Source organism: Theobroma umbraticum, unplaced genomic scaffold, assembly GCF_002168275.2.
Source record: "Theobroma umbraticum cultivar Fairchild unplaced genomic scaffold, ASM216827v3 scaffold_130.0, whole genome shotgun sequence".
NCBI classification, from domain to species: Eukaryota; Viridiplantae; Streptophyta; class Magnoliopsida; order Malvales; family Malvaceae; genus Theobroma; species Theobroma umbraticum.
Genome location: NW_018397264.1, coordinates 722,381 through 737,540, shown reverse-complemented (window position 1 = coordinate 737,540; position 15,160 = coordinate 722,381). Strand labels below are relative to the sequence as shown.

The following is a 15,160-nucleotide window of genomic DNA, read 5'->3' as shown; positions in this document are numbered from 1 at the left end:
CAAGATAGGAACCTGTATCCATCTTTCCTCTATGTAATAAATAGTCAAACAAGGGGAGAGAGAGGAAGAGAGGAAGAGAGATCTGCGCAATCAACCACCCATTGCATCACGAAGATTATGTTCTTTTCAAACGCGAGTAAACTCTGTAACAAAATCTCTAGTATCCTTTCAAAGAGTGCTATTTCTCATTGACAATGCTTGGGGGTGAAGGTAAATGTAGGGTACGGTACTAATACATGTCCAAAGAAAAGTAAGATGAAAACTGTCAAAACCCGTTGTTGAATAGAAAGTAAGAGCTAAGGCTCCAATATTCCTTTGTCTAGTAGTAAGCTGTCCTTAAGCATATACGCATGGATCAATTAATACAGCCAAACCCTATGTTTTAATCAAAGCTTGTTTCTCTTCACATTTACCAATTAATGATTCTTTTCGTTGAAACTTTAAGCAGCTCAGCCAAGCAAGGTTTACTCCTGCAAGTAAAATTTTCTCTCCTTCACAATCATGAATTAAATCCAAACTTAATTACTCACAAAGTGATTCTGACTGATCGGGGAAGAAAGCTAGAGAGACAACCTAGCTATCAGAAAATGTAGTTGTTGACCGATATAATTATTATGTAACGAGGGTAATGATGATTATGAGGGTAACTGGAGCTCTCTCTCTGCTCCATAAACATAATGAGGTTCTTATGATCACGATAGGAGTTTATTGAGAGTGTTTTCCTTGAACGCGACTTACTAAATTAAGTTTCATAAGTTTCTACTTTTGCCAATTTAAGCCGCAAGTACACCTTTGGGCTGATTACTCTTTACATGCAGAGAGTAATTGTAGTACTCTTATTAACAAAAGAGGGAAAAGAAGTATTTAACGGGAGAAGAGAGAGAGGAAAAAAAAGAATTAACAGATGAAGAAGCTAGGTGGTGATTACAGAAAGATACATCTGAGAAAAACATAACTGTCTTTTTTTTTTCCCTGCAAAACTACATGATTTGCTACCATAGCATTCAACAGTGTTTGGGCGTTTTGGCAGTTTAAGCACCATAGAAGAACTAAGATACCTAGATACGATTAAAATGTAAATCAACAAGAACGAGAGAGAGATTCTCATCCAGAAAATCTATATCTTGGCCAGATCCGCGGTCAAAATCTGATAACAAGGCTTTACGTTCACCAGCCGTAGCATCCACGAAGCTTACCAATACTCCCCTTCCCAATGGCAAAACACAGAGTTGAAGTTGGTGATCCAATCGCTGCTGCTTCTTCATCATCTTCTCCTGAATCAAACGATGAACCCGGGGTTGAAAATCCATTCCTCCTCTGATACGACATAGACGAAGTCGACAACGAGAACAACGAAGATGATAAAGATGATGACGAAGGTGAAGTGACAGCGATTTTCTTCAAACTGATCATCTTCTGAAACAATGCGTGCATGAGACTAGATCTTGAGTGCTTCTTGATGGTTTTAGAGCAGGACTTGGCGTAATAAGAGGGAGGAGGAGTGAGAGGAGGAAGAGATGTATCGGAGAATGTATATTTTGGGGTACCAGGCTGGGATTCCCACATGAAGGGGACAGCACCAGGGACTCCACCATAGTAGACCCTGAAAGAAGGATTGGCCACGGAGTTTTCCTTGGATAAAAGCCTGGAAAAGAACTTGTCATCCTGCTTAATTTGGAGAGTACTCTTCTGGGGAGGATCAGGGCTTGTGCTAAACATCTTTGGATGAGTATTTATGGTGTTTTGGGTTTCAGTGAGTGAGGAGATGGAGAGAGAGAGAATCCCAGAGGAAGTTATAAGCTTTAGGCTTTATGCTGGCTCTGCATACTTTTGAGGTTTATATTATAAGAGCAGGACCAGCAGTGCCGATCAAAGTCATATTATTGTATAGCTAATATTTACTGCTACACATGCAATGCCATTGATTTTTGATTTAAAGATTTGTGTCAAAAGTGGCATGCCTCCCTTACCAAAGCTTTGAATGACTTAATATACTTTCTCCATTTTGATGTCACCATCTTTTACGACTTCACCGCCTAGGCCTATCTTTTAACTCTACTTGGCCGGGCATAATCCATAACGTTTTGTCACCCAGGCTTTTACTAATGGTTTAAATGTGACTACACAATATTAAATAACTTAATTGAGAATAATGTTGATTTTCTTTTAACGAAGAAGCGGCCCTTTAATATTAAGACTTATTATATTCAAATGTTAAAACTTTATCATAGCAATGGGGTTTTACCATTTTTATAACAAACGAAAAGGTTTCAAAAATCATAAAACTAAATTCATAAATATATATAATACAATATAAAATATATATAAAAAAAAGAGTTTGAGTTCTGTTAAAATAGATGGAAAAGAAAACTGTTTTTGTATGAAATGTTTCAAAATGCAAAATAAACATTTACTTTGAGATAAATAAAGTATTAATTATCAAATGAAATTATTCAAAAATTTCATATATACACAATTCTTTCACAACATAATTTATGTAAGTGGGGGACTATTATTATAAGATGAGAAAATGAGATGATATGATATGATATATATATATATATATATATATATATGTATATATTTATTATAGTTCAGGTGAAGTGGTGGCTGCGGACAGACGTCCGTCTTCAGCCATTGAGTAGGACCACGCGATGCTGACATGAAAGGCTACCATTGGTTGAGAGGCAACGGATTCTGTGAGGTCATTGTCCCTTACTAACAGCTCTGATCCACAATCGATTACCTTGCTAGGATTAAGAAGAGGCATGTGGTCCAATGACTGTCGTCGCGGGCCTTGGCTGATTAAAATGTCCGTTCAATCAGACCGTCCACATGAATGCCCAATGAGCAAGTGGCAATGCTGCAGCCGTTCGCAGCTATATCTTGCTGCACCTCTCTCTTGTTTGACTTCCACAGTCAGGCAAGTGTTGTTGAGATTGAGGATGCTGCTACATATGAGCAATTTTTTTTTTTTTGTTTTTCTTTTTCTGGACATAAGTTCTGTTCTCTGGAACTGGGTAGAACTGGATGAAAGGCTTTCTAATTCTATGTACGGATGTAAATAAGCTGAGCTGAACCAATTCAACGCCGGGCTCGAGCTCAATTTAGGTAGGAAAAGAATCGAGCTACAACTCGGTTTGAAAAAAAATCGACTGTGACACCAACTCAATTCTCATCGATTTATGTATGTGAGGAGTTCAAAACTCAACAAGCTCAAATTTAAAATATATAAATAAATATTATATTTTATATTTATATAAAATATTAAAATGTTAAAAATTTAATAATACGATAAAACTCGTAAATTACTCAAGTCGAATATTGCAAAGATGAAATTCGACTTAACTTGTTAATCGTGGAAAAGTCGAATATAGTAGAAGTGTCAATATATTGAGCCAGATCCAACTGACATTTCTAAAAGCCAAACACAGCTCACTCAAGCCAATCCATTAAAATTAAATTTATTACTATTAAAACATCATGCTCGATTTCTTCAATAAAATTACTCATGAGTGATTTGATTCATTTATGTCCTTAACCTTGATTTTTTTTTTAACAAGTGATAATTCTTTATATTTTCATCTTTGGTGTGGTTAAAGAATCAAAATATATGACACCACAACCTTAGCCGTTAACCATATCTTAAGGTAGTATTAAAGTAACACTTATATGGCCGTTTTCATGACATAATGATGAATCAATGGTGATGTAGTGTAAAAAATTAAATATTATTTTAATAAATTTAAAATTGATCACCGAGTCATTTTGAATTTTTTTTTTAATTTAAAAGTAACATGAATTTAAAAAAAATCATCGTAATATAGCGTAATGGTAATATGCAAAAAATATTTTTTTTTAAAAAAAAGAACACATGACAAAATTCTGTACGTATAGCTTGATTTAAATTATTTTTTATTTTTTATTTTCATTTTCCCATTTGTATGATTTTTTCCATGGTATAACCTCTTTGAAGAATGATGCAAATCGCCACGTAACCTCAGAAATCCACAAACCCCATATCGTTTCAAAACAGCCGCTTCTCCCTTGCCACTAGAAAATAAAAAACATTTTTTATGTCAATAAATTGGCTCTTCAAATATTTGTGAAATGACAATATTTTAAGGACTCGAGTCCAAGACTATATAGCCATTTGCACGCTCATCACTCCTCGGTGATTATTTAAGCATCATTAAAAAAATGTTTTTCTTTTTTTTTTAAATAAAATTTGCTATCATGTTTGACTTTTGTAAGGAATATATGTTATTTAGACAAAGTCGTGCATGATATGTGCTCATTTCACCACCGCCCATGTCAATTCGTGTGATTAATAAAAATTAGGTTTTCAAATTTGATTACGCTATGACTAGGCCTGACAAAGACTTTATTTTCAATTTCCAAACGAAATTTAATTTTTATTCTATTTAAAACACTTTGTAGATCTTAAACAATAGCGTAAGTTTTTAATTTAAAAAATCCAAAGTCTAAACATTTAACTATGGTCTCTCTCAAAGTCTCTAAATATTATAATACACACACACATGCTTCTATATGATGGCATTTGGTGTGGGTGACTATCTCAAAATTCATATGATAAACGATGCGTATATAAAAGTATACATAATTTAATTGAAAATAAAGTGTTAACTAGGTCATGAAATAGTTGTATATTAATATTTTATCTGTTAACTTATTACAAAGATTGTGTACAACTTTCATAATTGCATACCGATATTTTCTCTAGAAAAACATATCAAAAGTCTTTGATATAGGATGATTGTAAACTAATTATGAGATATACTATACTAAAATATCAAATTCTCCTTGTAAAAGAAAAGATATGCCTTGTTAATATAAGTATTGAACACCAATGCTCTCCAAATTAGACCTTGTTAAATAAACACTTAAACATTACGAAAACAGTCTTTTGTTTCCACTTTCGAAATTATGCAAATTCTTTTTGCATTGATTAAATACCCAAAGGTTGGCTTAGCTAGCACCCATTAGCAAATTAACTAAGGATGGAAGAAAAGAATAAAAAAAAATTGGGGGGAAGTAATTTAGCGAGAAAGAAATCAAATAAAAAAAGTATGTAAATATGAGTGAATATTGATATTCTTAAGCTAAACACACATGAATTATAATAATTTGAAGAAAAGAGAGAGAAAATTAGATGCATAAAGTTTAAATTTCACAAAAGTTATTTCAATAACTATTCGATACACTTTCTATCATTTAAAATTAAAATAAAAAATAAAAAGTCTCTTAGTAACAATAGTGTAAACGAACAAATTGGTCTATATTTGTTTATAATTTAGCAATATTTGGTCTATTACTATAGAAGTAATATAGAAGGATAGTGGCAAGCAATATATATTTTAAATTGAAAGCAAATTTGAACTATATATTTTTTACATTAATGCATGAGATGAACTTTACCTTTCAATGTAAAGTAGAATAGTATGGTAATTATTAAATTATGAATTCAATTTAAATGATAATGAAAGGTTAAATTATGCAATTAGCCTCTATACAATAACAAAGTAGTAGATTTAATCCTTATACAATAATTTGTAAAAATTAAATTCTTATACTTTCTAAAATTGATAATATCAGTCCAATTATTAATAGTATTTAAATTTTTTATTATTTATACTAGCATGACATTTTCTTACTAATGTGGCATTGAATATGATAATTTATTAATGATAATGTGACTTTTTTTTATCTATTTCATAATACTTTTTTCATTGTTTTAAATTATGATACGCAAAAATTCAAATTTTTTTATCTCACAACACTCTTTCTCTAAACCATAAAACCTTATTCGTATTTTTGATTTGTTTATTTTCCAATCCTCTTGAAAACTTTTACCATTCATTGGATAATTCTACACTCACACTTATAAAACTTATACCAATGTTTGTTCACATCATGTCAACACTACTATTACATCATACATAAAATGTTATATCATTATTATCATATCATCAGATTTAATACCACGTCAATAAAAAAAATCACATCAACACAACCAAACATCATATCAATATAGATAATAGAAATTTTTTAACACATTGAACTAGCATTATTAATTTCGAAAAGTACAAGGACTTAATGTTTACAAATTATTAATAGAGACTTCATCCACCATTTTGATAGAATATAAAAAGTAATTACATAATTTGACCAAAATAAAACTATCAGAAAAGATTTAATTACTTCAATAAATACTCTTCTAAAATCAATAAGTCATGCTCGACATGGGTCAAAAAACTAGTTACAATAATAAATAAAATTTTTTATTTTTATTTTTTTAATTTTAAAAAAAATTTAAATATTACTTCTTAAATCAAGAGATTATATATCAATCAATGAGTCAAATATTTAAGTATAAAGTTTTTTTTAATTTGATGAAAATGAAACTACTATCTTTATCTTATGATAATTGAAAACAAGGCATACTTTCTCAAACCCTTTTTAGGTGAAAAAGGACAAATATCAGTGGTTCCAAAAAGATGATTGTGGCATAGCCCATGCTGAAGAACCCATTTTGAAACTTGATGATGATGGCTACCAGACACATAGGCATGCATCTATACATGCCGGGGTGGCAAATTGGCAGTGAAAGCTGAGCTATTCAAAATGATTTCCATGGCGACGACCATTTGCCATTTGCATGGTCATGAACAAGTCGGTAATCCAAGCCCACCAGCATAACAAACTAATTATTTTTCTAGTCTTTCTAATATTCAGAGAACATGGAATTAATTTTTAAGACACTTTTTGAACAGTGTACCATTGTAATGAAAACTGCTAAGTATCACAGTTGTCCGTTCGCTGTTGTACCCAAAAAATTAAAAATAAAAAGGTATGGTTCAATTATTCAATTACTTATAAAATAATATTTTTTTCATAAATTTACTAGTATTATTATTTTTATGCTCTTTGAAAATATTGAATTATTCGATTTTCGAACAAACTAGTACATAAGTAGTGAAACAATCTATCTATCTTGAATTCTTTGTACAATAAAAGGAGAAAATTATTTTTTTTAATCACTTAACTTTTAAAGATTTCCTGTTTTAATTATATAATTTTGAAATATAACATTTTGGTCACTAACATTTATAAGTGTCATTATCTTAATCACTCAATTGTTAAAAGAAATAGACCTCTCGTCTTGCACGTAAATTGCTTTATCATAGGATTATGCCCAAATGACAATGAAAACTTTTTTTTTTAAAATATCTTTTTGCCTTATACTAGCACTTTATACAACGGTCGGGTAATGATTTTCTGCTAGTAAAAGGGAATGCAATAGTAAAGTGTATATATATACAAATATATATATATATATATATAATATGTATTTGCCTGTAGCAACTTTCAAGTGAGCTACCAACCATAATTTCTTTCTTTAATTACACATTGATCTTAAGGAGCGTACTTTGTCCTCTTTGAACAACCCATTGTTCCATGACCGTTTGCTAAAGCAATGCTATCATGCAGAGCTCTCTGCTTTTAAATTTGATGCAAAACTGTAATCAAATCCTCCATTTTATTGCTAAAGGTGATGCAATGATTAACACACACATAGATGTATATCATTAATTATGAATGACAGAAATGTGATCCAAATGAAATCTTTTTCATTTTCAGTGATTAGCATAATTATAATTAGATTAAGTAATCATATAGGATTAACGGCCTTCATATTGTTTCTGACAAAAATATTACGGATTAAGTGTGGCAAACTAGTATTATCTTTGCTTTAAAAGAGAAATGTTAACCATTGCATAATGACATTGGTTAGGCGATACATAAGTGAAAAAAAAAATTGCCTTTAAAAATACATTATCCTCTTTTAAATTTGGTAATTGAAAATTTATTTTCTAATATAATATAATATAATACATTATCCTCTTTAAAAATACTTACAATTAATGAAAAAAACACAAAAACACCTTAAAAAAACTATAACAACAATTTTGATGAATTTTTTTTTAAAAAAGACAGAAATATAAAACAGGCCAGCACTTAAGTAGAGGCTTTTGAGCTTTAAACTTTAAAGTCCGTTGGCATTTATTGCCGTTGAAATTGTGTGTCCCCCCACTGCCGCACGCGCTTTAGTCACTTGTCAAAGTACCCAAATATTTCCATCCACCCCAAGGGTAACCACCCAAACGTAAATCCGCGCTTGTTTTCCATCACAACTCCATTTAAGCCCCGGAAAATTGATCAAAACATCCAGGACATTTTTGGAAATTCAAACAAAAAGAAGTAAAAACTCGAAGTTTCCGTTTTTTTTTTTTCCCTCTCTCTCTCTTTCTTCTCTTCCGTGGTTGAGAGCCGTTTCCTACTTTATAGTACTGTCGCTTTGATTGTCTTTCACTCACTCACTCACTCACTCGCACCAACTGCAAAAACTCCAAACCAAACATCATTATCTTCTTAGCAGCTGTTTAAGGTTTTTCTCTGTTGCAGTTGTTTTTGTTTGAGTAAGTTTCTGGGTTTTGTTTGAATTTTTTGAATGGAGGTGGACAGCAGTGAGCTTGGTGATTCGGGCACCAAAATGGGTGCTCTGAAGGGTGGGGTCAGAGCTGAGATCGATACTTCTGCCCCGTTTGAGTCAGTGAAGGAAGCCGTTTCTCGATTCGGTGGAATTGGTTACTGGAAACCCTCTCAAAATAAGCTCATCTCTGAAACTGAGGTTTAATTTCTACATAAATGGAAAATCTTTGTTTCTGTTTCTAGGTCTTTCTAAGAAATGTTGCTGGATTTCATTCATGGGTTTGGCTTGCTTTTTTATTTTGCTGGTTGATGTTTTGGTCTGTTTTGTTTGCGATTGGCTGTGGACTGTTTTATGGAATCACAAAGGAATCAATGTGGGTTCACAAAGTTTTAGATGTTTTTAGCTTAGGATTTACATCGAAAATTTTAAGGCTCTGTTTGGTTGTCACTTTTGCTAGTTGTTTTTTCCTATTTCTATTTTGCTGCTTTAAGTCTTGCTATGATGTAAAAGGAATGGCAGAAACCAAAATTATAAGGGTTTAAAGATGAATAAATCAGTAAAATGTAGCATCAATTTTAACATGATTCTTCTATAGGAATGTAAAATCATGCATTTTTGCTTAATTCAGCGAGAATTTAAAATTTTCAATATTAAATTTCTTTTTTCAAAAATATTGTTTGCTTTTCTATGCATGAGCATTTTTTGCTTTTGATTCCAGAAGCACAAAACAAGTAGCAAAAGTAACAAGTAAATTGTAGTTGAACTTTCCCCTCAAGGTTGCTGTAGCTGGTAGAAGGAAAGAATGTGTATTGAAGAGAGTAAGTGTGAGAGAATAGACAAAGCCTGGCAAATCTAAAGTAGGATGCTCCCTAGGATGGTTTCAAAGTTGATTATGCATAGATTTTACCACATGGTACCTTGTGATAACTTTTATATTTGTTGCAAGAGAAAGTGGTGCGAGTTATAGCTGAGACATTCAAACTGCAATGCTTGTATGTAGTACTAATAAATGTGCTTTCTATAGCTTAGTTGGGAACAAGAGATGAAAATTGTTTACGAGGCTTCATGTATCATTTAGCACATTCCATGCACTCATGAAAATGAATTTGAAGCATTTAATATATTCAGAAGTTTCACAGCTTTACTTTAACTTTGAAGCTTCTTCTATTATTGTGCTCTCTGTACAATCAACTTTGTTATTAATTATTTTGGAGGTCTCTCATGTCAATCAATTGGTTGTACTCTTTGGGCTTTTTTGTGTGGTTTGGGTTTTAGTTTTCTTCATGTTCCATGAATGTTTTAGAAAATTTAGTTGCTTCTGCTTGTAGGAAGGAGATAGAGCTTTTTTTTTGTCTTTGACACCGCTAATTGATATTACTAAAATGAATAGCTCAGGTACTACCTAAGTTTTTGTTTGTCTGCCTATGAATTTTTTGAGATTTGGTTGTCTTCTGACAAATTCTTAATATTTGCAGCATGACATGGAAGAAGTTGACATTGCAAAATTGGAGGAGCAAGCAGCAGAATTGGGGAAAGATCTCATTGTTAAGGAAAGAGAAACATTGGATGTGTTGAAAGAGCTTGAAACAACCAAAACAATTGTCGAAGAACTAAAATTAAAGCTGCAGAAAGAAGCATCAGAAGTAAATGGGACCCTAAATATGAACACAGATGTCAAGACTGTGACCTCCGAAGTGAAAGAAGCAGAGAAAGAAAATCATCAAGGTGGTCATCCAAACTTGGCAGGAAGTTTGAGCCCCCACCCATCATCATCTCCAGGCTTAATCTTGATGGAGTTAAAGCAGGCCAAACTGAACCTTTCCAGGACAACTAATGATCTTGCTGACATTCGAGGTTCTGTGGAATCACTAAACAAGAAATTAGAGAAGGAAAGAATTTCTCTTGAGAAGACTCGAGAGAGGCTAACTCAGAATTCCTCAAAGGTATCATCCCTCGAAGAAGAGTTAAATCAAACAAGACTTAAACTGCAAGTAGCAAAAGAGGCTGAAACCAAAAGCAGTGCTGATAATCATTTGGATATATCAAGGGAGCTCCAACGTTTGAGTTCTGAGGCTGAGCAATTCAAGAATGTTGGAGAAGCCGCGAGATCAGAGGTTTCAAGAGCAATATCTGAGATTGAACAGACTAGAACAAGAATAAAAACAGCTGAGATGAGGCTACTTGCAGCAAAAAAAATGAAGGAAGCTGCTAGAGCTGCAGAAGCTGTGGCTTTGGCAGAGATCAAGACTCTTTCAAGCGGGGAGAGCTCGTCTGGCATTCCTATTCAAAAGGCCGAAGGGGTGACTATTTCATTTGAAGAGTACTCTTCCTTAAAGAGCAAGGCTCTAAAAGCTGAGGAACTTTCTAACGGGAGAGTGGTAGATGCTATGCTCCAAGTTGATGAAGCAAATGGTTCAAAGATGGAAATCTTGAAGAGAGTAGAGGAAGCCACGGAAGAAGTCAAAACTAGTAAGAAGGCCTTGGAAGAAGCATTGAGCAGGGTAGAAGCTGCGAATAAGGGCAAGCTGGCAGTTGAGGAAGCTCTTCGCAAGTGGAGATCTGAGCATGGTCAGAAAAGACGTTCTGTACACAACTCTACCAAGTTCAAGAATTCTTACCCATCTCACAATCGAAAGGATTCTCGTTTATTGGATGTGAATGGACTCAATATGGTTAGTGATGGTCCAACTCCTGTTTTGAAGCCAACCCTATCAATAGGGCAAATACTAAGTCGGAAGTTGCTTCTGCCTGAAGACTTTGAGACTGAGATGCTGGCAGAGAAAGGCACTGTGAAGAGAAAGGTGTCATTAGGTCAAATGCTTAGTAAACAAAATGGTGATTTCCCCTCCTTTCAGAAGACAGAGAGAGAAAGTGGTCACAAGCAGTTCTCTGGAAAGAGGAAGAAGTTCGGATTTGCTCGGTTTTCACTGCTTTTAGCCAAACAGAGTAAGAAAAAGAAGAAGCCAACTCTTAACTTAAGGTAGTGCGGTGATGGGGTTCCTTTGTTCTAAGTGAAGCACTAACTCTTAATGTCTATTGTTGACCTCGTTTCCCTTCACGTTCCCTGTTTTATATTGTGTTCGCTAGATTGTATTCATCCTTGGTCTGAGCTGTTTATCTCTATGGTGCTTGTAAAGATGCCTATATCTGATGTTATGTAAGACCATGTTAAAAAATCCTGTTGTTTTTTAGCTTGCATGAAATTTGACTGGATGCTGTGCCATTATATTATGTGTTGGTTGGGTATTCTTGCAAAGCAAGAGGAAATCTTTCCCCATCCCTGTACTTATAACTCAGCCGGCATTTCGAAGTATCCCAACGCTGTTACAACTAACACAACGATTGAAGCAGGGACTACGTTTTTATACCAAACTATTAGAGGGGCAAAAGCAACTTGCAAAACGTCCTTCCATAGATCATTCCATTGAGGGCCGTTGGAATCGTCGTTCCAATCTGATGTAACCTAAAGAACCAGTACCTTCCGTAAAAGAAGATTAATTTTAAGCATGAGAGCGGAGGTCTGAAGAAACCGAGTAGTCCAAACGCATACCTTTCACATCTGAACTTTGTTTGCATTTGAAAATATGTAACGGTAGCATGGTTGTGCCTAAGGCGGAGCTACCCAAAGTTTGTTGAGGGGTCAAACACAAAAAAATAAGAATTAAAAATTTTAAAAAATTAATATATTGAATTTAATTAATAATAAAAATATTGATAATAGAAATATAAAACTAAATATAAAATTATAATGTGTAAAATATAAATAATTAAAAACTATATATAAGATTAATAATTTCTTTTTATGTAATCAAAATTATTTAAAAATTATATATTTAAGATTATTTCATTTTAGCTAAATATAAACGTAAATCATATAAAAAAATATACTCAAGTTAATTATCTCTTACATAATTAAGATTAATTAAAAAAATGATACATTGATAAAATTTTAAATAATAATGTAATACTATAATTTATATTTAAAAACTATATAATAATTTATTAATTTTTAAAAATTAAATAAAAAAATAAAATCTACATAACATAAAAAAGAAAAATATAACAAGTAGAAGAAAAAAAATAATATGGTTAATAATTTGTAGAAATTTGAAAAAGAAAATTTTTAGAAACGTAGAATATAAGAATAAATAGAATAAAAATAATAATAAAAAAATTTAAAATTAAGTGAAATATATGAAATTATTTTATTATTATTTATTTATATTAATTATTAAATAAAAAATTATTTTGAGAAAACTATTAGTAGAATATACAAAAAAATTTAAACATTTTATATGTTATGAAAATTTTTTTTAAACATTTTTGGAGGCCGTTGCCCCCATCGCAGAAGGAGGCTCCGCACCTGGTTGTGGCAACTTTACACTGTTTGCAAAGCTTTCTTGTGGAATACTTGGATGTGACTGGTCGGGGTTTGTTTTTCTTTTGTGTATGGTTTGATAATAGTGGGCAGGTTTTTTGTCTGCTTTCTGAATTGCTAGCTAGTGCTGTCAGGATGCCTTTTTGTAGTTTTTTTTTTTTTTCAATTTTTGTATATTTTTCCTGCTCTCCCCCCCATGGCCTCGCTATTGCTGCAGCCTGTTTCCTGTGGATGCCTGGCATGCTGATGATGGTTTTACCTATTCTAATATACAATAAAGATCTACACAAATAAAATAGTAATAGTATAAAAGAGAGATGAGGCAGGGCAGGTGGAACTCACAATTGCCAAGAGAGATGAGGATGGGGGGTTCATTCTTCTAACCCTTTGAAAGGAATTTTGTCTGTCCTGCTGCCGGTGCTGAGGGTGGGTCTGTCCTTTTGTAATGTTGTGCTGTGGTTTTAAGCGTATGGCAGCTTTCGTGGAGTTGATGCGATGAACTTCTTTCATATATATGGTGGGGTTTGTGTTTTAGTTATCTTGTTCGGTGGTTGTCGTCAATGTTCTCTTTGGCTATTCCTATCTGTTTCAACCTATTTATCATATTAAGTCTTTGTGTAGCCTCTCAAAATTATAACTAATACTAATAATCACCCATCTAGTGGAACAAAAATCCAATCGAACGTAATCCTTCTTGCATATTTGAATTTTTGGCCTTCATTGCTTCATTCATATGGATCTGGAATTTTCTTCTTTGTCCATCCTGCTCAACATCCTCATAATCTTGTTCATCTTTGTGAGAATAGTTCAGAGATCTAAATCTGAGAATCCTGCCTTAAGGCTGCCTCCAGGGCCGCGGAAACTATCTCTCATAGGAAACATGCACCAACTTATCGGTTCACTACCCCATCACTCGTTGACAAACTTGGCAAAGAAGCATGGCTCCCTGATCCATCTGAAGACTGGAGCAGTTTCAAATATTGTAATATCTTCACCAGAATTGGCTAAACAAGCTTTGAAAACCAATGACATCATCTTTGCTTCTAGGTCCTGTCTACTTGTTTCCAAGGTCACGTCGTATGATTCTACAAATATTGTTTTCTCCCCCTACGGTAGTTACTGGAGACAGGTACGCAAAATTTGTGTAACAGAACTTTTTAAGTGCAAAGCGCGTCGAATCATTCAGAAAAGCTAGAGCAGAGGAGGTTTCAAATCTCATCAAGACAATTTCTTTATCTGAGGGTTTACCAATCAATCTTAGCAAAAAGATTTTCTCATTGGCTTATGACATAACATCAAGAGCAGCCCTTAGCGAAAAATGCAAAGAGCAAGAAGCATTCATATCCATCATCACTCAAGCCAGTAAGCTGTCAGGAAGCTTTACCGTTGCAGATACGTACCCTTCTTTTAGACTGCTTGAATTAATAAGTGGAAGGCCCAAATTTGAGATGCTACATAAAGAAACCGATAGGAACTTGAGGGCATCATTGCCGAGCACAAGGAGAGGAGGAAAATATCGGAGGGTGGCAATGGCGCCCACGAAGTGAAAGATCTGGTTGATATACACTTAGTTCTTCTGGATAATGGCGAGCTGGAGTTTCCTCTGTGTGTTGACAACATTAAAGCAATCATCTTGGTCAGTTTTCTAACTTTTAATTTGCTGCCTATTGCTTAACTGACAGTTAAAATGAAAAATACATGCTCATTGCACAACTTGTTATAAGAATCACTGTTTCCATTTCCAATCTAAAAGTGCCGATATATACTGTGAAAAACGAATATTGGAATAGGATAGGAGGATGCAGAGGCAAATAAAATCATAAATTAAATGCAACAAAAATAAATGAATACAGCACAAGATATATCAATTTCGATATAAAATAATATTACATATGTAGATTCTAATTTATTTAACAGAATTTATTTTAAGTCAAAGATTTAAAAAATTCAAGTTGATATCTCTCATTTTTTTAATATCATAAAACATGGCTTGAAGAAGAAAAATACTATTATTTTTTCCATCCACTCAAATTATCACATTTTGACTTTTATTGGTAAAAATTTTTTGTTGACTTTTTTATTTTATATTTATTATCACTTAAAATATGAACAAATATTTTATAAAAAAATGAAGTAACTATTTATATTTATATATATTTTGCAAAATTTAATTAATTGAAATATTTAAAGGATAAAACGAGTTGCGTAAAAAGATAAGATAAAATGTAACAGTGGGAGTAACTACGAAAGATTGTTATCGACCGCAG

The 15,160-nt window shown here is 32.9% G+C and overlaps 2 protein-coding genes across 2 annotated transcripts; one reads left to right on the top strand and one right to left on the bottom strand.

Moving 5' to 3' along the window:
- Positions 1-883: 883 nt before the first annotated feature.
- LOC110422021 (uncharacterized) lies at positions 884-1,844 on the bottom strand. Its single transcript, XM_021435782.2, has one exon. The coding sequence runs from the start codon at positions 1,717-1,719 to the stop codon at positions 1,168-1,170; it is 552 nt and encodes a 183-aa protein (XP_021291457.1). The 5' UTR covers positions 1,720-1,844; the 3' UTR covers positions 884-1,167.
- A 6,504-nt stretch (positions 1,845-8,348) lies between these two features.
- Positions 8,349-11,758, top strand: LOC110422197 (WEB family protein At2g38370-like). The gene is made up of 2 exons (XM_021436013.2): positions 8,349-8,713; positions 9,991-11,758. The coding sequence occupies exons 1-2, from the start codon at positions 8,534-8,536 to the stop codon at positions 11,497-11,499; spliced, it is 1,689 nt and encodes a 562-aa protein (XP_021291688.1). The 5' UTR covers positions 8,349-8,533; the 3' UTR covers positions 11,500-11,758.
- Positions 11,759-15,160: the final 3,402 nt, after the last annotated feature.

What these genes read in the sequence shown, in the direction of transcription:
- LOC110422197 (XM_021436013.2), top strand. Translation starts at nt 8,534, where the DNA reads ATGGAGGTGGACAGCAGTGAGCTTGGTGATTCGGGCACCAAAATGGGT. An exon ending in AGCTCATCTCTGAAACTGAG is followed by an intron (nt 8,714 to 9,990) that starts GTTTAATTTCTA and finishes TAATATTTGCAG; the next exon opens with CATGACATGGAAGAAGTTGA.
- LOC110422021 (XM_021435782.2), bottom strand. Translation starts at nt 1,719, where the DNA reads ATGTTTAGCACAAGCCCTGATCCTCCCCAGAAGAGTACTCTCCAAATT.